Source organism: Cordyceps fumosorosea (assembly GCF_001636725.1).
Source record: "Cordyceps fumosorosea ARSEF 2679 chromosome Unknown scaffold_21, whole genome shotgun sequence".
Classification (NCBI taxonomy): domain Eukaryota; kingdom Fungi; phylum Ascomycota; class Sordariomycetes; order Hypocreales; family Cordycipitaceae; genus Cordyceps; species Cordyceps fumosorosea.
The window spans coordinates 421,875-444,287 of NW_017387321.1; the positions used below are offsets into that span (position 1 = coordinate 421,875).

Sequence of the window (22,413 nt, forward strand, 5' to 3'; positions counted from 1 at the left end):
TGTCACTCACGTACGCCACCCTAAACTTGACTTTCCTCACCACCAGAGCCCGCCTTTTGAGTCATGCGCACCTTTGAATTGCGATATTCTCTGTCATCACACCGCCCTCCCAAATCAAGAAGAAGATCATTCACGGACATGCAACCAGGCCTGTGTCACCCCACTGATGCAGAGAGGGTTCGCGGCATCGGCGGGGCTGCCCTGACCAAGATTTGTCTGGACTTCCTTTTTCCCCTGGAGCACTTTTGTTAACTAGTTAAGCAGACCGCCGGTGTTCGCTACGGTCTTGCCATGAGCTCTCGACGCCAAGGCTGCGATGGCTCGTGATGGCCTTTTCGCGATCGATGCGACGATGTGGTGGCGTTGGCGGACGAGGTGCAGCCGCTTCGTCCCAGAACAGACCCCGCGATCCCTCTTAACTGCCGATAAACCGAACCGCCCGTCTGCTCAAAATTTTCGTACTATTTTCTGTCGCCATCGATCTTGACCCCTCCAGATCGGCAACGTGCCAACTCGGCCCTTGCGCCTCTTCCGAGCTGGCGGCGGCCGTGGTGCGCTGGCGGCGGGTTCCCAGCCCCCTCCACCACGTCCGTTTGGCATTTGTGCCCAGTAGCACGACCGCCATGGGGAATTTACAATAGACTTGCCATCTGCAGGCGACCCACCACATGAGATCTTTTGGCCGCTATGTACCACCAAACTCTCGGACATCACGCGGTGCTATTACAAGATGATGGGGGAAAGCCGACCCTCGTCTGCCTTTCCCAATTAGGCTGCTGGGGAGGAATTGGCTTGCGATGATCTCCGCTGCCACTGCAACCCCACCATGCCGTCTACCCCGGCCGGCGCGGAGCTCTACCTCTTCGGCTCTACCTTTTCGGCCAATACGCACTTACACCACATGCAGAGGCACTCTCTTTGCTTTGTCTAAGCTGCACGCTGACTAGCGTGTGCTGAACTACTAAATTTGGTCTGGCAGATGGGCTATCCTAGACTCATCGCACCTCTGTGTAAGTGAGGGCTCCCCGGACACGGCTCCACATGCCGGCCTCTGAGAAGTGACTAATCCCTGGATAAACCAAGTAGGCCCGACTGTGCTCCAGGAGTGCATCCAGTCGTTCGTTTGTTTGTACATGCTGAAGCTTTGGTCCTGTCCTCATGACCATCAGCTTTATAGCTCACCGGACGTCATGAGTATGGGTCTGTGAGACGCTCACCAATCCCGTGCTAACGACGGTGTGAGACGAGGGGTCTCCGATTCACAGATGTATGTCGCAGCCCCACGCCGCATTCTTTATATAATTTGGCGCGTACCGCTAAGGGCTTCTTTCATCCTCTCTCTCTGGGCAAGTCTCTTCACTTCGCAAGCGGCTGACTGTATCATGAAGTTTTGGCAAGTTGCAACCGCGGCCTTGCTGGCTGGCTTTGGCCAAGTCGACGCCAAATCAACCTTCTCGCCCGCCCGCCCTCCTGCGGCCCCTCTTGCTGTCCGGTCTCCTTATCTCAATGTCTGGCTTAACGGACGGACAGATGGTGGTGAAAGTGGCATCCTACCTAACCAGTGGCCGCGCTTCTGGACGTGAGTGCTGCTAGACAACACCACATTTCGCTACCCTGTGTCAACAAAATATTAACATAGAGCGCAGGGAGGGTGTCCAGGGCTGGCAAGGCTTCATCAAGGTCGACGGCAAGACGTACAACTGGATGGGGAACCACCCCAGCCCCGACTTCGCCGACCAAACGGCCCAAAGCTACACCTCGACCAAGACCGAGTTTGTCATGAACGTCGGTAGCAAGGTCGAGCTCACGGTCAGCTTCCTCTCGCCAGTGTTTCCCACCGACCATATGCGCCAGTCGATTCCTTTTGCATACATGAACTTGGAGGTCAAGTCCATCGACGGACGCCCCCACTCTGTGCAGGTTTACAGCGATGTCTCTGGAGGCAAGTATTGGCATGCGTTGACATTTATCGCAACTTTGAACTAACTTTAGGCGTTGCATAGAGTTTGCATCTGGCGATAGTAGTGCTGTTATTCAGTGGGAACACCAAAACACCAACGGCCTACATTCACACCACTTCTGGCGAGTGAACCAGGATGTCTTTAACGAGGCCAATGATCAAGCTTCATGGGGCCACTGGTACTGGACGACAAAGGATCAACGCGGTGTCAGCTACCAGATCGGTCAGGACACCGCTGTTCGTAGCCAGTTTATGAACAATGGCTATCTGGATGGTAGCATTGACACACAGTTTCGTGCTGTCCACGACAGATGGTAAGAGCCTAGTTCGAGTGCCCAGAAAGCATCTTTTTGGCTGACTGTACTTTGAGGCCCGTCTTTGCTCTTTCTCGCGACCTCGGAAAAGTCAGCGGATCGGTCACGACGCTCTTTACGATCGGCATTGCCCAGGACGAGGGTATCCAATACCATGGTGTCGGCGACCAGAAGGGGCTGCCGTCTCTATGGAAGGACTATTTCAACAACGATACCGATCTTGTCAAATTCTTCTACGACGACTATGGCTACTCCCTCGAGCAGTGCTTACAACTCGATCACCGTATCGCTGCTGACTCCAAGTCTGCTGCCGGCCAAGACTATGCCACCATCACCAGCCTGGCTCTGCGGCAGTTTTATGGCGCTATCCAGCTGGTAGGTACGAAAAATAACATCAAGGTCTTTATGAAGGAGATTAGCTCGGACAGTGATATCCAGACCGTGGACGTGCTCTTCCCAGCCTTCCCAGCCATGGTTTATCTCAACCCCAATCTCATCAAATGGAGCCTCGAGCCACTGCTGGAGTACCAGAAGAGCGGTCGCTATCCCAATAAATGGGCAGTTCACGATCTCGGCCGATATCCGCGCGCTCTCGGCTACGACTCTGGCAACGACGAGCCGATGCCACTGGAAGAGTGTGGCAACATGATTATCATGATGCTGTCCTATGCCCAAAAGTCCGGAGACAACAAGTGGCTGGCTGACAACTGGGATCTGCTAACACGATGGGCCGAGTATCTCATCCAGGACGCCAGGATTCCCGCACACCAGCTCTCGACGGATGACTTTGCGGGCCAGCTCGCCAACCAGACCAACCTCGCCATCAAGGGCATCATCGCCCTGGAGGCCATGTCGGAGATCGCCACGCGCGCCGGGCAGGGCGACCAGAAGCAGCGCTACAGCGACGTCGCGCACGAGTACTACGACTTCTGGTCGGCGCACGGCATCAACCGCAACGCGTCGCGGCCGCACTCGACGCTGGCCTACGACGACATGGACAGCTACGGGCTGCTGTACAACCTGTGGGGCGACAAGGTGCTGAGGCTCGGGTTCGTGCCGGAGGAGGTGTACGCGATGCAGAGTGCGTGGTACCCGCGCGTGGCCAACGAGTACGGGATGGTGCTGGACACGCGCGGGACGCTGACCAAGACGGACTGGGAGATCTTCGCGGCGTCGACGGCGGAGGAGGCGACCAAGATGGAGTTCGTCCGGCTCATCGCCAAGTGGATCAACGAGACCAAGACGTGGAGGGCGCTGACGGACCTGTACGACACCAAGGACGGCGGGTATCCGCGCGGGATCGAGTTTACGGCGCGACCGGTGGTGGGTGGTTTGTTTGCGATCCTGGCTCTGCAGTGAGAGAATGCGAGAAGGGGAGGAACAACGGCATTGGGGGAATCAGGGGGCGTTCAGGGATGACACTACGGATTTTTGATGTTTCTTTTTCGGCCTGTCTGGGAAGTACTTGGGTCGGCGAAACAGGCATTGATGCGAGAGTAGCATACGGCACTCGTGGAAGGGAGAGGTTGCTTTGCTTTACTGCTTTGCTGGTATGGGAAATGAGCCTATTGCTTTCATGTCGCATGCATATGAATTGAACACGTTTGGTCATGATTCGTCAATTGCCACTGCCGGATGGAGAAGCGTGCTCGGGGCTGCTGTTTTGATGCCCAAAGGGCAGGCAGGCAGTGCTGGCATGGCTTCGCAGCCGCCAGAGGCGGCGATGCTAGGACTTGACGATTGTGTAGCATATATCAAGGATGGCGCGGCGGCAGTACCTGGAGGCCAAGTATATCGCGCAGTGGTGAAGCTGATGTATAGTTCGCATGCTGCAGAACAGATACAGGCAATGGTAGATCTCATTGGGCGAGAGCCTAATCGAGGGCGATGTTGGGGATCAGCGGCGACGGGTGTGTACGATAAGTGGCATGTCACCGGGTAAGACAAAAGCGGGAGGATGGCGAGGGCTTGGTGGTGGAAGGAGCTGCAGTGGGCTGGGCATGGGCCTGAGATGGAAAAAGTACCTAGGCCACCTGAGATGGGCCATGGTACCTACATAGTTAACTTGGTAGGAGAGCCTGGGTAGTTTCTAATGTACTTTTCTGCTGTAATGAAAGCCGGCCGAGACGCCCGAGACAGTTTGTACAAGCGTTTTTCTGTTGTACATAGGTGAAAGCAAGGCCACTCATTGCAGTGTCATCTTGCCAGTGACAATGACAGTAGAATCCCAGTGTGTAATTTGCTCCGAATTCCCTCACTTTAGTTATAGAAAGATCAATTGAGTTAGGTATCCAGGGAGCAAGCTAACTAACGTTGATACCCCAAACTAAAAGAGGGTCGAGGCTTGCATCACCAGGTCATGCGCTGGTAGGATTTTATCCTTAGCGTCTTGCCCCATGATCACGATCCCAAACCACTAACTTATCTAGTGAGGTAGTTGAGCGTTCCGTGTAAGAGATGGGAGCAATTGACCGTTGCAGTCGTTCTCCTCTTCTTCTTATAATCTGCTCAAGTATTTAGTCGTAAGTTTGTATACAAGAATCCCGTTGCAAAGCTCGGATTCTGATGATACCGCGCACAACCATGGCGTGCGAGGGACAACATAGCCATCCTCTATAGGTACATACATACATACGTACTTGAATCCATTTATTACTCCTGCATCGCAAACGCCATTTTACTTACCCCAACAAGAATTGGAGTCGTTTACGTAGCATTTATGCATTGACTCGTTTTGTTCCGAGACCTACGACCTACCTGACCTGACCTGCCCAATCCAATCCAATCCAATCCAATCCGCGGGGCACCGAGTTGCTTTCCCCTTTCTCTCACACCATCGACTCGACAACACTAACTCACAAACATCGTTGTCCCTCTTAAATCGCCCTCCCCCAACCACATTCCTCCCGCCCCTCCCTTCCCTTCGTCTCTGCAAACAACAACCCACGACAACGTTGTCGTTTGTATACTTGCATCAAGCAAAAAACACCTGCAATGGCATCTTCAATCATGATCTCCAGTTGTTAATCATCGTCATCATCTACGATTTCCTTTTTTCTTGTTCATCTCCCCATCACTATTCTCCCCCTTTTCCTTATCGCGCCGGGAACCTGATACGCTGGCCAACGCTGATCCACGTCACGAGGGCATCATCCATATTCGGTCATCGCCCTTTGCCTCCGTTCTGTTCTGTTCTTCGTCCTCCAAGCTTTGCCATACACGGAGAAAATCCAAAAGACACAGAAACGCGCAATGGCTCGGTTCGTCGATTTGGAAGTGGAAGAAGGCGGTGACGACGCCCAGGATCCCAGTAGTCGCTTCGTCGCTGTGCCGCCGCCACCCGGCGCCGGCGTCGATGACTCCGCTGTCACTACTACGCCGACCGTCTGCAACGCCGTGACCCGCGCCTTTCAGTGCTACCCGTACGTTCTTTCCTAACCATTTCCCTTCATCCCTTTTTTGAAAAAAAAAAAAAAAAATATGCCAACTCTCTAATTTTTAAAGCATCGTCGTCGGAGTCGTCTCCCACATCGACCTGACCACGCTCGACGCCCTCGCCCGCGCAAGCCGCCTGATCCACATCGGCCTCGTGCAGTACCGCGCCGCCCTCGTCGCCGCCACCCTGCGCTGCGCCAACGAGCACCTCGCCGTGGACCCGGACGCCACGCTGCGCTTCCGCGTCGCCCGCGCCGAGGTCGCCGGGTCGTCGTCCAAGACGAGCCGAGGGCTGGGTGTGTAGAACTGCACGATCAAGCCCCCAGCGGCGAGCACACTCCGCGAGCGCCACCGCCGTCTCTGCGCGCCGTGCGCCAAGGCGCCCCTCGAGCGCGTCGCCTGTCCTGGCCTCGACATGGGCTTGCCGGGCAGCGCTGACGCTATGCGTCGCTCGCTGTGTGACTGCGAGTCTGGCGGCGTCTGGCTGTGCCAGCCCTGCGGTCGCGACATCCGCAACGCGGACCACGACTACCTCCGGTGCGGCTCCTAGATTCCCTCTCTCCCTCCCTCCTCCTCACGGAAACTAACACTTATGCAAAATACAGCATCTGGCGCTGGAGGAACCACTACGGCGAGGTCCTCGGGTGTCTCGGCACCGGCATCGGTGACGCCGACCGCGGCGTCATATGCGGCCGCGAGGAGCGCTGCCTCGCCGCGCGCGAGCGCGAGCAGGAAGTCGACTGCGACGCCGAAGACGCCCGCAGCAGCAGCTCCAGCAGCCGCACGCCCTCGACTGCCTCGGAACACCAGCCCGCCACCCCTCCCGGCGGCACCACCACCGGCGGCTCCTACTTTCCTACCGTGTTCAGCGGCACACCGCCGGACCCAAACTCCATCGAGGCGCTCGTCGCCGAGTACGCGCGCACCCCGTCGCCGCCGCTGTCGCTCGGCCCCGGGTACGCGCGCCACGAGATCGAGGGCATCGGCGGCGTGGTCAAGCGCAAGCTGGTGCGCATGGTGCGCGTCGGCCGGTGCGTGCCGGAGTGGGAGGAGGAGCGCGCGTCGGTGGCGCGCGTGCTGGGTCGCGAGGCGCGCGGCGAGGCGCGCTCCTGGTGCGGATGGTGCTGGCGCGTGGTGCCCGGTCGGCGCGACCTGCTGCCCGGCGGGGACGGTGCCGGTGACGGCGGAAGCAGCTTGCCGGTGCGACCGACACAGACGCAGAGTCGGCCCCCGCTCATGCCGGTGCGCGCGCGTGCCTAAGCAAGTCATCTTGTCTCATGAGAATATGTGTTCATGTCGTCTTTTTCGTCCTCCCTTGACTGTCTAGACGTTAGACATTTCATGACTGTTTCCCTATTCATACACTTTTGGTTTGTTTTTTTTTTTTGGGTCTGCGAGCTGCAGAATAAGGTCAGTCCTTTCGGTATCATCAGTTTTCCTTGTCTAATACACGATACACGCCTGCATGGCTATTGCACTTGCATACATGTACATCTTGCTCATTAGTCATACAGCACCATTATATATGTGAGAAGTTTATTTAAACTGCAACCATCTGTTGCCGCTTTCCGTCTCTTTGCTCTAATATGACAATGCCATGACGCTGTAAATCACCCTCTGGTTCACAATATATAATACACCTCAGCATGAGATACCCCGACACCTCTCTTCCCTTCTCTCCATAATACACGCAAGAAAGCTTTTTTGTCCGGTTGGCCGCCCTAGCCTCTCTCCTCGAGGCCACGAGCATGGTATAGTACATGTGCGCGTTGTCTTCGGTCCGCTCCTACCCGCCGCCCACCTCACAGCTCGCCGCGGTACATGAGCTCCGCGCGCCGCTTACGGTCCTCCCGCGCCGCCGTCTTCTTGTTGCCCCAGCGCGCCTCGCGCTTCTCCTGCTGCTCCGCGAGCCACGCCTTGTGCTCCGCCGGCGCGGGCGCCGCGATCTGCACGAACACCTGCGAGCAGTCGAACCGCCGCGCCAGCGCCGCCACGCTCCACGTCAGCGGGTCCTCGGCGCGCAGACTGCGCATCTCCTGCACCTGCTCCGCCGACAGGTGGTACCGGGGATCGTCCGCGCGGCGCGGGTACCGCATCGCCGTGCCGCCGCTGCGGGTCGGGCCGGTCGTCGTCGTCGTCGTCGTCGTCTTGCGCATGCGGGCGGCGGCGGCGCGGCGCGGGTCCGACGAGGGCAGGAAGAGGAAGGGCGTGTGCTCGGGCGACGCCTCGGAGGCGGGCGGGTTGCAGATGATGCTGTCGGCGGCGGGGAAGGTGGCGGAGCGGTCGGGCAGGAAGGAGTCGTGGGGGGCGATCTTGAGGGCGCGCTTGGTGCGGGCGGTTGTCTTGTGGCCGCGCGTCGTCGTCAACGGGGTGAGGCGCGGCTGCTGGCCATGGCGCGCCGCGGCGGCCAGGAGAGAGCTCGCGGGGCGAGCTGCTGAGCGGAACTCCATGGCGTGGTATGTGTGAAGATGCGGGATTATCGGGGTTTGTGTTTTTGCAGTTGTATGAGAAAGTAGATTAGAAATCGGATGTCAAGAAGTGTCAAGAAGGTATGGCGTTTGTTGGTGGTGGTGAGGCCAGAACTCTTCCACTTGTCCTCGAGCTCCAAACAAATGGGTCAATTCGACACGCAGGAGTCAAGCTTCGTTAAAATCGATGAGTTTCAAATGGCCAGCATAAATTGACCCTGGCGAGCGTGACTAATGCTGTGGCAGACGTCGTTGTGGTGGCTGGCGATGCTGTGCTCGTCGAGTCGTGAACCAGGAACACGGGGGTGAAGTTTTCTGTGCAAGCATGCCACTACCTAGACTGGAAAGTACTGGCTCACGTGCATAGTCACGTGGCAACAGCTGGGTTGTTCCGGGCCGCTCGGCCGGCACGGGAGACGGTGGGTAGGGACGCGTGCACAGTTGTAGATCAAATGATTTCTATTGGCGGTAGTCTGATTCTTCACTCAATTTATCAGTTTCATGTTTTCTCCGGTCCGTGGCGATGATCCTCGTCTGCTGGCGGCCGTCTCGAGTCGTCATCGTAGCTACGTTAACTAACCGGTGGAGGGAGATCGGCAGTAGCGCTAGGGGTCCAAGAGAGAATATCTGGCGTGTCGATTTGATTGCAAGGGGGAGCGCGGTGTCAGGTTGCTTCGGTGCCTTGGCAACTTGCTTGATTTGAATAATATTACGGGTATTATCTCTGCTATGCTTGGGATGATGGGTCGTCACATGGCCAACATCAATCGGGAGAGTCCCGCGAGGCAAGGAGTTGACGGAATATGCCCCTTTGTCGCTATATTACATCGATTAGACTAAAGGTTATGAGAAAGTCGACCTCGTTGTCGTATGCATCCGACGTCATGGCGAGTTCTCACCGCTCCCTGAGAATCGACAGCAGGTGCATGAATGGCATGCATTAAATCACAGCAGCCACAAAGAAATGCAGAGAAATGCTCAGCCAACTTCCCAGCATAAACGTGACACAAAGGGAGACCCTGTCGAAAGCTGACCTGTAGGGGTCTGGTCATGCTGATTGCATTGGATGAAAAACAAGGTGTATCCGCAGGTACTTGGTTGGGCCTGATATGTGGTACGGTACCTACCTATGTATGTATGTATGTATGTATGTATGTACAAATACGCGGGAGACTGTGCGAGGGAGGCCACTTTGACTGTAACTTGGACTTCTGCTAAAAACGAAACTTGCTTCGGGTTATATTGGTGAATGATAATTCATCAAGTAATGAAAAGGAGAGACAAAGTAATTGTGGTTGTCTGTTGATAGTCATGGGCAAGTTAGGTACCTACATACCTCTCTACAGTACCTACCCAAGCAGTTAGGTACTTCACCCCAGAGCAGGCAGTGCCCGCGCCGGGGCTTCCCTCGTCGCCCTCCCTCCCTCGCCCTCGCCTGTCCTGCCTACCTGCCTGCTCCTTCACGTCATCAATTTAATTCTTCCTGCATCCTTCACGTCACACCCACTTTCCCTTTTACTTCATCGTGAGCCTCTTCTTTTACCCAGCTTCAACCATCAGCTTCATCAACCAGACTTCCCTTCTCCTTCAAGACCCTTTCTCTCTCATACCACCCGATCCGCCACAGCGCCCGCTCCGTCATCCTGGCGATCTGACGGGTGTGGCTCCACCTGGTACAGGAAACCAGACCTTGTGATCCCGACATCCTGCTCCCCCGACTTCGTCCAACCATCTCTCCTGAAAAAAAAACCCGACCCTCACCCCCTCTGCTCTGCAACACATCGAAAATTTCCTTCTTCTTTTCGCATAGGCCAAAGCTCCCGCCATCATGAGCCTCGCCGACGCCGCGCCCATCACTGCCGGCGACAGGCTGGCACAGCTTGATATTACAGACGACAGCAGTCGTGGCACCTCGACGCCGCGTGCTGCTCTTATCAACCCCCCCTCCAACCCAACTCCTGCCGCGCCAGCCGACGACGACAAGCCGAGCTCCAAAGGCAAGAAGCGTGCTCTCTTTGGGTTCGGCAAGAAGAAGCCGTCCTCGTCCCCTACGGGCTCGCCGGCTGACGCCAAGCCTCCGTTGCTAACAAAGAGTTCATCCAAAATGCCGGGCATCACGCACTCGACGCACAGCTCCCGCGACTACCCACTGCCCTCACCAGCCTCACCTAGTCGAGCTCTGTCCGCCTCGCCTCGTCTCTCATCTCCTGCTGGCTCTCAAATCTTTGAGCGGGACGTCCAAGATAGCACCGTCCTCAAACCCAACTCGCCCGCTATACCCACCCACATCCAGACGGAAAACTATATTCCCCCGGTGCTCGACGATGCCTCCGAGGCCATTACCAACAATAAGCTTGATCCTGATGCTGTCGAGATTGTCACGCACTCGTCGCATCTGCCCGCCTCAGTGACTGTGACAGGCGCCCCCAACAGTCCCAATGACCACCAGTCCTCTACCGAGTGGGCAGCCGAGCTGGCTTCCTTCGCCGACCGTATTGGTGTTTCTGGTGATACTGCTTCCAACTACGGATCCCTAGACTCGGCAGATGTTCGACGATTGTCTTTCATCTCCTTTGCCGATGTGGTGCAGTCTGAGCACAGCGCCTCGCTGCGCAGCCCCGCGTCTCGGGAAAATATACACTTGGCAGGCTTGACGTCTTTGCCGTCGTCCGCATTAAACCGATCACCTTCGCCCATTCGCTCGCCTGTCTCGAGCCAAGGTCTTGGAACGTCCCCGCCAACGAGCAATCCCGGCAGCATGAAGGGTGTTGAGATGAGCCCGCCGCGCAAGCTCATGGGCAGCCCCAAGAGCACCCAGCATTCGCTTGCCGCGCCTAGCGAGCTCAATATCGAAACCATGCGACAGGCCCTTCGGCGAACAGGTAGCACAGATCTGGCTGGCGCGCGCAGCATGCCTGTGAGCCCCATCGACGGACCTGGCTCTCGCTGAAGACGACTTGATCTATTCTTACTTGACTACGAAGCCTTCTCTGCCTAAGCGCTTGGTTTTCAACAGCTTGGAGTTTCAAGGAGAAATTTTTTATGGCGGAAATTTGCTGGCACGCGCCATCACGGAATATTTGAGCCTTCTCGTTTTGACCTGCGACATTCTTTGCACACTTTTATTATATTTCCAAAACCAATCCATGTGGTATTCCTTTCAAAGGTCAATCATGCGAAAATCAGTACCAAACATGCCAGACGGATTACAATCTGCTTAGCTTTTCGATGTCGAATCCACTAGTGGCTACCTGCCACGCTTTGTCTTTTACAGCTACCGTCACGGGAGGAACTTGACGCAATGCAGGACATGCTGGGTTCCTTCTGTCCATTTGGCTTAGCCTTTCTTGTTTTACATTTTTGATATTGTCAAGGGTTCACCCAGATTTTTTCAGCATAGGGGAGGGTTCAGGGTCAAATCTGGCATAGCAACAAGCACATAATAATGATATCCCTGAAGCACCTACTTGGATTTTCCCGAGCTATGAATAGAAATTGCAAGTGTTCGATGTGTACCCAGCCGGTTCAAAACCGTAGAAAGGAGATGACAGTGGCTATGCAATTTTGGGGGCCTACAGCTCTGTGAGGCATTCCAAGATTCCTAGTGCTCTGTAAATTAATACTGCGGTTAACCCCGGGGAAACCGGGGAGGTCTCTTGCTGCTGCTATTATTAGACCAGAACGCTGTCGGAAATTATCCAGATATGGAGAATACGACTTTGGAAAAACTGGTGTTCAACGGTTTTAGGGGGTGGCCGTGTAGGCGGTCGGTCTCAGGTGCATCGCCACGAACCGCGACATGGGTAATGAGATCAGTTCTGAGCCTGGATTTAGTTGGAGAAATTTAAACTGAAAAACGCTCTCCATGCGCTTCTCCCTCGCGCCCTGTTGTACACTTGACATTGCCGACGAGCCGGCCTCGATATCCCCCACATCGTTTATTAGTGGTTGGCCGGTTCCTAAATCGTAAACAGTAAATTAAAAAGTCATTTACGAGCAATGGTTCAAGCATCGTTCTGTTTCAATCGCTGATTATCCTACTTTCGTTCGTTTGCTTGGTCTAAAAAAAAAAGTAGTACAAAGATGCTGAGCAAGCCGATGAGACCAATCAGACGGTTCGAATTCCTGCGAATGGCCGAGGCCGTCTCAGGCTTGCACAAACACCCTGTAGCTATGGGAAGCCCCCTTTATTCAATCGCAAACTATCCAATTGCAAACTGAGCAACCGCGCAGTGTACCCTGCAATAGAGTTTTGCAATGACGCAGCTGGTAAAGGTGTTTCAGTCTCTTCCGAAGGAGCTTTTTCGAGTGAACAACGGATGGGCAGTCAAGCTGCGGCCATGGTCACCGCAACGGCATTTATTTGACATACACATCAGCAACGGCCTCGCTCAAGCGAAGGCGCTGTGCCCGGAGACATATAAAGGTAAGGCGAGAACTTCAATGCATGCTCGGAAGGGAATGAGCAATTGACCGCGATGCCGCAGCCCCGAATGGAGCCTCCCTGAGGCCCAACTCTCCATACCAGCAACTTCTTGTCAAGAAGCTCTTCAAAGGTGACGATGTTCAGGTGTACGCCTTGCCAAAAGGTATTTGTTTTTCAATCCCGGAATATGGCACGGGTGAACAATAGCTAACCAAGTTTTACTAGGAATCCCTCTCCCTAGCAGCCTCCTGCTCGTCCATGAACGTTCTGACCACTGGTCCCTGCAACCGGCCCGTGACATGTCGCTGGATGGTGATTTTCTTATCCGAGAATGCCACCTCGAGGCGTCGAAGACTAACAGATGGTGCCAGACTTGAACCGAGAAATCACCGACTTTCTTCTAAGTGAGGCCCTCATATACACCAAGGCCCAGTGGATGCGGGCATACCCCGCGGCGACAGACTTTGACGGCACACCAAGGTAGCCAGCCGGCTTCCCTTACAAAGCTGAGAGAGATTGGGGTGCATGTCGCGCGATCACAGGGTTCAGTCAGTGGGTATTATAGTACAGGTTCGGTTCTTATTAATATCTATACCCCTTTCCAAGCATCTTCCGCGTTGTCACTTGCAGCTTCGAACGGATGCGAGGCCAGCCACGATTCAACAGGCTCTTTCCTCGCGACACTGTCAAAGAATTCATCCAACGAGCGGTTCAGATCTGGTCAAATTAGGATTCTGGTACAGGAAGCCAGGAGAGCGAGGAGAGCGCAAACCTGGTAATGACATTCCGCGAGATGGCTGCAGACTAAACCAAGCAAGGTGCTCGTATATGAGAATCAGACTCTCCGGGATTGGCGTTCCTTTTAAGGGAGTTGAAGTCAGCACAGGGCGCACAGAAGAAAACTGCAAGGTAAATAAACGGCTTACCTTTCTGGACTGTGAAAATTCGCGGGGCGTCCACCTTTTCCCCCGCGTCCCTTCGGTCCAGAAAGTCATCGTAGTGATTCCTGGTAAACTCCTGCATCGAGAAGGTGTTGGGAAACATTGTCACGCCATTCGATTCTAGCACAGCGGCGGAGTCAGTTTGCATTCTTCTTTACACAAGATCAAGGGGGGGGCTTGCCGTCTCGGTCCGCCTTGGGATACACGAGCCCGTCGGCGGAGACCTCGACACCGTCGTCGTGGAGGTCGTGCGGCCGGCGGTCGATCTCCCGGCGGTCAAAGAGGCTCGGCCGGTCGGCGCGGCGGTAGTAGTGCAGGGTCGCGGGGAATCGCGAATGGATCGCCAGCGGGGAGAAGAACCGCCGCTGGCAGCCGCGGGACGCCGAGGAAAATAGGTTGCGTGTTCCTTTTACGAAGAGAGACATGTTTCCTCTTCTTTGATTTGACACCTTTTCTTTTCGCGGCTCCCTCACAATTGACGTGAATTGGGATTGCAGATGGGAAATAACGGTAAACAACAACACCCCGTTGATGCTCTCAGGGTCTTGCCGGATCATTATTGTCCCGCAAAGGGTAAACAAACGTGCATTTCCCGGTGCAAGTCGGGACCAGAAATGGCAAAAATGTCAAGGGAGAATGGGTAGAGGAAAAGGCTCTTCATTACAACAGCTGTGGTTGTTCAGATTGCTTTTCTTAAAAACGCTTTACATGGAGTACGTTGGGAGGTGAGAGAGTCACGAATGAGATACCCACCCAACATAAGTCTTAGATACCCGGAAGAAGACAAACGAATAAGATAAACAATACAATCTATGGCAAGATCGTTTTCTAGTACATCATCACCTTTCCGCCACATACAGTATGTGGTTTCGGGTTGCAATCATCAGGCCCCCATTAGCCGTTACCAGTATGCGGCAGCTTACCCGGTACTACCGATAGGCAGGTGGTCACCAGGCTGTGTGCTCCTCCAACCTTACATCACCATATCTAATTATTGCCTTGTCAATTATTGACAGGGCATACACCGGTATGACACGTCTTGTTTGAACACGTTCGTGGAGCGCAATTAGAGGCAACACCGTAACCGGACCTCACCGTAGGAACAAAACTCTCCATGTATGACCGTCCTACACACGTCTTCCACTACCGGAGTTTGCTTATGGGGCTATCTTTTGCCGACATGTCCGTTTCGGATTCCTTGCTTTCCTGTTTCTGTTTTTAGAATTCCCGGCGTTGGTGAAGGATACATGGCGCTGCGCTCGCTCCAGGGTGGAAGCTGGGCGAGCACGTGTGATGCTTGGCCATTGCCGGGGGCTGTCTTTTCTGTACGAGACAGCCGTGTACGGAGTAGATAAAACCGGGCTTGGCGGAGAGCGGAAAGGAAAGCTTGCTTTTTCGTCTTCCAGAACGCCAGAGCGAAGAAACGCCTCGTGTTTCGCATAATTGCTTTTTACTTCATGCCATCGTTTCCTCACCCACCTGCATCAAGTCTCAGGTCGGGACTCGCTTGCTGCATCTCCCTCTCTCTCGTCTGAGTCAGGATGGGGTTGTGGCGTTTTTCTTTCTTTTCTTTTGTTTCCACAACTGCCGGATCTGCGACGCAGGATGATGTACGCAGGTCACCCATCATGTGTGTGTGGTGGATTGGGAATCTTCTCTCAGCCGCTTGCTCCGCCTGCTCCAAAAAGGAAGTGCTGGGGAGGGGATCGTCTTGTCTGTCCGGAGGAGCCGGACGGAGAGGGCGGGCTGCGGCGCAGGGGCGCGGACATTGTTTGCGGGTGAAGTGGGAGGGTTGCGACGGCCTCGGGTAGACGAATTGGGATGAGATAGGCCGAAAGGGGGACGCGGGCTGGGGTCAGTTGACATGGCGATGCAACGCTGCAAGGACATGGCTGGGAAAGGGACAAGAGGGACAAGAGGGACAAGAATCTAGGTCGGCGCTAGAGGCTGGTGCGCTGGGGGGGGCTTAATCTCGCAAGTCGTTGGTGATGGGCGCGAAAAGCGTCAAGTACGTAGTAGTGAATGTAGTGAATGGGGCAAAAGGTGGACGACGAGATTGGGTTGTTGGTCCGTGAGGAAATGTGGTCTAAAGTAAGGAATTCACATACGTAAATGGTGATGCTAATCTGGACACAGTAGTACCAATGGAGGAGGGTCATGAGTAGGGCAGCTGATTAGGTTGGCGGATTTAATATATGGTGGGTTCACGATGATGGGTCCGTTGGTCGGGGCAGGGCCTGGAGAAGAAGACGGTGAAGGAATGGATGTGCCATGAGATGGATAAAGATGTGAGGAGTGATAGAGATGGTGCGATGCGCGGAGCCTTGTAGTTATTGGCGACTTCTGGCTTCTGGATGAGGTAGGTGAATGAGACGGCATGGGCCAGTAAATATAGTGAGTATAATAGTGCTCGGTATATGCAAGACATGGGCAGGGACCAGGCAGCGCCGGGGTGATGATGTAGAAATTGGGTAACGACGGTAAGCGGAGGGTAAAGCTGGTATGGGAAGGGAAGAGGGGTGGGTTGGGTGGGAATAGCATGTATGTACATTCAAGGTTGATGATGTGATGATGTGATGATGTGATGATGTGATGATGCTGATGATGTTGAGATGATGGCAAGCTTAGGTACATAGTTTGTTAGTGTTGGTTAGACGGCATTTCCCGCGGGCAAGTCGGTCGGTGTAAAGGTTAAAAGAAGAGTGAGGTGTGGGTAGATGCCTACCAAGTTAATGCAAGCACTGTACATCAGTACTTTGCTTGTATCCATCACCAGGTGAGATAGTTGTCAATATTTGTGGGATATTCCCCGAGTCAATTAATTGGTTGCTGTCGCACGTGTCGGCTGTTTGACAGTGCTAATGCTAAGGCCTTATTATATTGAGTGAGTACCTTGTATAACTATTGGTTCAATTACCTGCCTCACTCGGCACTGTATGGCCGTTGTCTTATTGCCATATGAGTATAGTATAGTATGTTATATAGTGAATAGACTAGGTCATCTCATCCGAACCAGTCTCTTGTCTGGCTCCCTCTCATCAGCCATTTCTCAGCCAGTTTTATAGTTGCCATCAGCCTGTCCAGCCAGGCCACAGAAACTCCGCCACCAAAAGCGCCATTGCCGCATTCGTCCATCCGTGGCTCAATAGCGCACAGGCTGAGGAGTAGCGTCAGTGGAACTTGACAGCTTCATCATCATTCTAAAAAAGTATGTAAGCTAGCAGTCACCAGCTATTCGTACCACTCAGTCCTAACTCGGAGGCAATAACAGACTTCTGTACTTGTTCTGTCACTTGTTCTTTGTCGGTCCAGCCTCGGCCAGCTCCCCCCCGCCACAAGCCACTTCTCGTTCATGAAGAAGCCAACGGCTTGCCCTAGTATCTGTGTAGACTGCTGCTGCTGCTGGTGCCTGCCCTGGATTCATCCCATTTCAGTCGTTGTTCATTTCCATCATCATTGACGGGGTTCCTCGTTTCATCAGTCAGCAGCACGGCCTGCACAACCTTGCATCATTGCTCATCCCGAAACGGCCAACAGTGCACGCCTGTCTATCCCCCCCCACGTTATGCTGTGCGGCCGTTATCAAACAACACCAGGGTGCCCACGAAACCTTGGAACAGGGAGCTGAGCTGAGCTTCACTGCCTCGAACGACGACAAGGAATCGTGCCTCGCAACTGGCACAGCTTCTCGTCGGCAAAGCTGGCCCCTGGCCGTCAGCTATACCTGTTTACGAGTAGTATCCAGCTCGCCTGCTACCTTGCCTCAACTCCAGGTAGCCTAGCCACGAACCACGAACCACTGACTGACTGCATGCCCGCCGGTTCTGGTTCCCCCGCTGCCCGCCTTCCCTGTCGCTTGCTTCCTAGCTTCCACTTGCACGCCAGCAGCTAGCAGCTGGCAGCCACTACAACTCCCGCTGTCCATCCATTTTCTACTGGGCCTGCCCACCACAATCGCTGCTAACCATCACCACCACCAAAACCACCAGCGACTCGCCCGACCCTTCTTCTCTTCTCGCCTCTTCCTCCCGTCCTGCCTGCTTGCCATCTCACCACCAATACTGGTGATGCACTGACGGCCGCTCGCAATTTACAACCCATCATCCCCATTTCTTGATCTGCCTTAATTATTCCACTACCACTTCCGTCTACTTCTGCCTCTCCTTCTTCTCATCCTCCTCCCACCACCTCCGCCGAAAACCCCACGCCGCCGCCGCCATCGCCGTTTTTGTTCGCAGGCCGCCCTAATCTTAATCTTTACGCCGCGCGAACCCCAGCTCCTCTTGGACCTTCTTGGACTCGCGAAACAACTACCTCTCTTTCTCTCTCCCACCCCATTTCAACATTTCCATCTATCCTGCCTATTCTTCTTCACAGCCATCTCCCGCTCACGCGAATCGACCTTTGTCGCCATTCTCCCACCACAACTGGCTCCCTCCCGCCTTCTCACTCGCAATTCTCAACGCCAGCAACTGATGCTCCACCGCCTGCTTCTCTCGACCCTCGACAAACCGTCCCGCCTCTCCAAGCCACCCGCTACCCCGGCATCCCAGACCGACGCATACGGCCACCATCTCGCTCTATACCTGGGCAGCCTTGCCTGCTGATAGCCTCAACCTCTTTCGTCACTGCGTCACCTTGATATTCCGAAGCTGCCTCTTCAATTTTCGCATCTGGTCGCCATCGTCGCCTCCATTTCTTTTACCTCGTTTGCATTGGCGAACGCCTCGACACATTGACACTCACTCGACAATCCCGACTCCGACCCCGCCTCCGCCACCATACCCCTCCCACAGCTCAATCCGCCATTCCCTCAATCTTGATGGCTTGACCTTTGTCATGGCATGACCTCTCTGAACTCTATTATGGAAGGACAGACAGCTCAGCCAGCTGCCGTCGGTGCTGACGCGCAGCAAGGCCAGGCCCAGCAACAACCAGACCCGCCTGCCACCACAGACGCATATTTTACTCGCGATGCCATCGATGCCGCTCCCGCCGCCGTTCTAAGGTCTCCCTTTAGATCCAATGCCACTCTGGCCTCCGGCCCCAGAGCATCCACGCCAGAGCTCGCAGAAACCCTCATATCCGCTACCGGCTCCATGCATCTTGACGCTGCACCTGTCTCTCGGGACTCGGCTGTCCCCGGCTCCCCCCGCGACATTCCCGGCGGCGTCGGAAGACGGAGAGGCATCGTCTTTGACGATTCCTTTTCTGATCCCTCCGAATTGGACTCAACCTCGCCCGTCGCCCCAAAGGCCTCGCCCGTCGCCGCCCGCCCTCGCACACGCACCCTCGACGGTGCACTCATGACCCAGCGAGCCACACTCAACTCTCCCGATCAAAGACACCGCGTCGGCAGCATGAGCTCCTCCATGCCCCCCGTCCAAATATCTCCAGACGACCATAAGCAGTCCTCGCTTAATGAATCCCTCTCATACACCACATCCTACACCACATCATACACCACACCCGCTCTCCCCCAACGGCATGTAGATGCCCCGTCAACACCGTCCTCCAACAGAGACAAAAGGACCGGCAAGCGTCTGCTAAAACACCGACAGACCTCTCGTCCCAGTTCCCCTGTCATATCATCGGCCCCATCCATCGACTCCATGTGTGTTCCCGTTGCAGCAGAGGACCCCAACAACCTCGTCTCTCTCATGAAGACGCTCTGTGGTCGCATGCGCGGACAAGTGGAATACCAATCTGAACCCGGCGGCACGTGGTATTCTGGCATCGCCTACATTGATGACGAGGTTGGAAGCCTCATGTTCGACACTAACCAGAGCGGCTCCTTTCATATCCCCCTTGTCGACGATTTGAGAGGCTGCACCGTTGTACCTGCCGAATATACACAAGGCGACAGACAGTGCATCGAACTAACCTCTTCCACCCCAACGCATCTACTATTGCTCCCAGTGGTTCACGAGGACCTTGAGCTCTGGCTGGCCGCTTTGCTCAGCTGGCAGCAACTCCAACCCACCCCAATCAAGTTTGCCAACGGCAAGCCCGCCAGTCCCACAGCACCCTTCCGACCAGACTTGCGTCCATTCGGCAAGGCACCTGACGAGAGCAAGCCCAGGAATATTATCAAGATTGACAAGTTGATGCTCTGGGATAAAGGAGCAGCCCTCAGCCCGAGAGCTGCCTTTCAACGCTCCTCAACACGAGATATCTGGTCCCCTTCAGCAGCTTGGCGCCGAGTTTCATGCATCTTGCATGACACTGGTGAGCTGACGCTTATGCTCGAAACCGATTCCATCGTCTTGTGCCACATTGATTTGACACATTTCTCGAGGCACGCCATCCAGCAGCTCGACCGAACTGTCCTCGACGAGGAGTGGTGCATAGCCATCTTCCCCACTTACACCCCCAAGGCCTCCCGTGTATCCGTCTTCCGCCCTGTGTATCTGGCCCTGGATAGCCGCATACATTTTGAGGTTTGGTTTGTATTGCTACGCGCATATGCCATCCCGGACCTGTTCCACCTTGGAGAAACGGAAGACGACGTCCTCATTAACATTCCCGACACGGAAACGGCGACAGAGGGCGAGGTCTTCCGCATGGAGAAGATTGTCACTGTCCGAATAACCGAGGCCAAAATAAAAGCCCGACCAGCAGGACTCGAATATATTTTGCCTGAAAAGTCGCACAAGGTCGAACACGACCCGTTGATAGGCAATTACCTGGCAGAGGTAATCCTGGACGGTGAAGTTCGAGCTCGGACAACCACGAAATGCAAGACCAAGAATCCTTTTTGGCGCGAGGATTGTGAATTTAAGGACCTGGCACCTTCAATTCAGGAGCTCTCCGTTGTTCTAAAGCGTATCGACGGCATGGATGGAAGCCGAGGTGCCTTTCCTCAGGAGCTGGTATGCGGTACCGTCCGCATCGCTCTTGATCAGCTAGAGCGCGGCCAGTCTCATGAAGACTGGCTACAGATCAGAGACGAGAAGCAACAAGTCATTGGTTCCATGCTCATAAGGCTTTCTCATGACGAGCACGTTGCCTTGTTGGCCAAGGAGTATGAAGCATTGTCTGAGACCCTTCACCGGTTTCCAACCGGGTTGACTGCTCTCATTTCTGCTGCGCTGCCTGGACAGCTCAAACAACTGTCTGAACTATATCTCAATATTTTCCAAGCGTCAGGGGCCGCATCCGAATGGCTGTTGGCGCTTGTGGAGGATGAAATTGATGGCCCCGGAACTCAAACATCCTTGAAAAAGTATAGATTCAGCAGCAGGCTCAAGTCGAACGATTCGGTCGAATCTCCCAGTGACCGCGAATTGATTGTTCGTGATATGAGCAAGTCGCTCGCCGGAGAGGCGAACCTCTTGTTCCGTGGAAACACACTTCTCACACAGTCTCTCGAGTTTCACATGCGACGCTTGGGCAAAGAGTACCTCGAAGAGGCATTACGTGACAAGGTCTTTGAGATTAACGAGGCGAATCCCGACTGTGAAGTCGATCCGAGTAAGCTATATGGGGCCGACCTCGACCAACGCTGGTCTCTGCTCATTCGCATCACCTCCGAAATTTGGCAGTGCATTGCTCAAACCGCGAAGCGCATACCACCTGAACTGCGACATATTCTCAAGTACATTCGCGGAGTTGCTGAAGACCGGTTCGGGGAGTTTAAACGCTCTGCCACTTACACTGCGGTGTCCGGTTTCTTGTTCTTGCGCTTCATCTGTCCTGCTATTCTCGCGCCAAAACTCTGCGGCCTACTCCGCGACTTTCCTCGCACCAAAGCACAGCGCACCTTCACGCTGGTGGCGAAGACATTGCAGAAACTGTCAAACTTGGGAACCTTTGGGAAGCGCGAGGAGTACATGGAGCCGATGAACCGATTCCTTACATCGCATCGAGCGGTGTTCCGCGAGTACATTGACCAAGTTTGCAGCATTCCATCAGATCGCAGCGTCGTGGCGCCTCCTGCTAGCTATAGCACACCCAATACCATCTCCGGGCGGCTTAGCCCTACGTCAAGAGAGGGCCTTGGCAGTCTCCCTTATCTGATCGACGCGCCGAAGAGTTTTGCTGGCCTCGTCAAGGTGTGGACAAGCGCGCGCCCGCACGATCTCAGGACAGATCACGCCGATGGCGAGCTTCTCATATTTGACGATCTGTGCCTAACCCTCCAGAAGCGGGTCGATGCGTGCATGGCCAAGGTCGGCCGCCTGCGCGCTGCCGAGGCTGCGGGCCGTGGAAACCCCTCGCGTCTTGCTGAGACGCTAGAGCAGGCCGCCTTGGCGGAGCCGCTGCGCTCGCCGTACAGCGCCGCGTACACAGCCATGTGCCACGATGTCGACCATATGCTTAGCGGATCCGGTAGTGACGGACCCGACGAAGGCAGCAGCCGCCGCCGCAGCAAAGACATGCGCCGCGGGCGGGATGGACACGACGGGCGCAAGGTCGTCGGCCTCTCCTCGCGTGGAACACCCAAGAGCCGCAACGGCAAAGTCGGCCGCACGCTATTGAGCGGCATCATGAAGATTGGCGGCCGCGCGGAGAGCCCCGACTTCAAGAGCCGACAATGATGACTGGTCTGACACAGGCCTATTCTCTGATTCTCGTTTCTGTCCCACTATACACGTATCATTGTGAGGCTTTCTTCCTCTGGTTTTATTCTCTATGCTGGATGGGGTGGAGAACTATCTGTAGCGGCCCAATTGTCTTTTACGCACATACAAGCATTTATATAAATATCCCATGCGAAGGAAAAGTCAAAAGGATGGTATTTGATGTAGCTCTCTTTCATTTTGGATGTGGGCGAACTGGATATTCCGTATATAATATGCAACTCTCAACATTGAAACATGCGCGGCCGGGTCCCTCGACCATCTCTTGTGAATGCAACAAGGTCGGT

The 22,413-nt window shown here is 54.8% G+C and overlaps 5 protein-coding genes across 5 annotated transcripts; 4 read left to right on the top strand and 1 right to left on the bottom strand.

The window, feature by feature from the left end:
• Positions 1–1,382: 1,382 nt before the first annotated feature.
• On the top strand, positions 1,383–3,633 carry ISF_07415 (glutaminase GtaA; the record flags this gene model as incomplete). Its single annotated transcript, XM_018851018.1, has 4 exons — positions 1,383–1,579; positions 1,647–1,946; positions 1,993–2,274; positions 2,331–3,633. The coding sequence occupies 4 exons, from the start codon at positions 1,383–1,385 to the stop codon at positions 3,631–3,633; spliced, it is 2,082 nt and encodes a 693-aa protein (XP_018701930.1).
• Positions 3,634–5,526: 1,893 nt separating this feature from the next.
• On the top strand, positions 5,527–6,969 carry ISF_07416 (hypothetical protein; the record flags this gene model as incomplete). The annotated part of the gene is made up of 4 exons (XM_018851019.1): positions 5,527–5,696; positions 5,779–6,005; positions 6,036–6,246; positions 6,315–6,969. 4 exons carry the CDS (start codon positions 5,527–5,529, stop codon positions 6,967–6,969), a joined length of 1,263 nt encoding a protein of 420 aa, XP_018701931.1.
• A 542-nt stretch (positions 6,970–7,511) lies between these two features.
• On the bottom strand, positions 7,512–8,159 carry ISF_07417 (hypothetical protein; the record flags this gene model as incomplete). The annotated part of the gene is made up of 1 exon (XM_018851020.1): positions 7,512–8,159. The coding sequence occupies one exon, from the start codon at positions 8,157–8,159 to the stop codon at positions 7,512–7,514; it is 648 nt and encodes a 215-aa protein (XP_018701932.1).
• A 1,846-nt stretch (positions 8,160–10,005) lies between these two features.
• ISF_07418 (hypothetical protein) lies at positions 10,006–11,127 on the top strand (the record flags this gene model as incomplete). The annotated part of the gene is made up of 1 exon (XM_018851021.1): positions 10,006–11,127. The coding sequence occupies one exon, from the start codon at positions 10,006–10,008 to the stop codon at positions 11,125–11,127; it is 1,122 nt and encodes a 373-aa protein (XP_018701933.1).
• Positions 11,128–18,409: 7,282 nt separating this feature from the next.
• Positions 18,410–22,084, top strand: ISF_07419 (GTPase activating protein; the record flags this gene model as incomplete). The annotated part of the gene is made up of 1 exon (XM_018851022.1): positions 18,410–22,084. One exon carries the CDS (start codon positions 18,410–18,412, stop codon positions 22,082–22,084), a length of 3,675 nt encoding a protein of 1,224 aa, XP_018701934.1.
• Between the last annotated feature and the right edge of the window lie 329 nt (positions 22,085–22,413).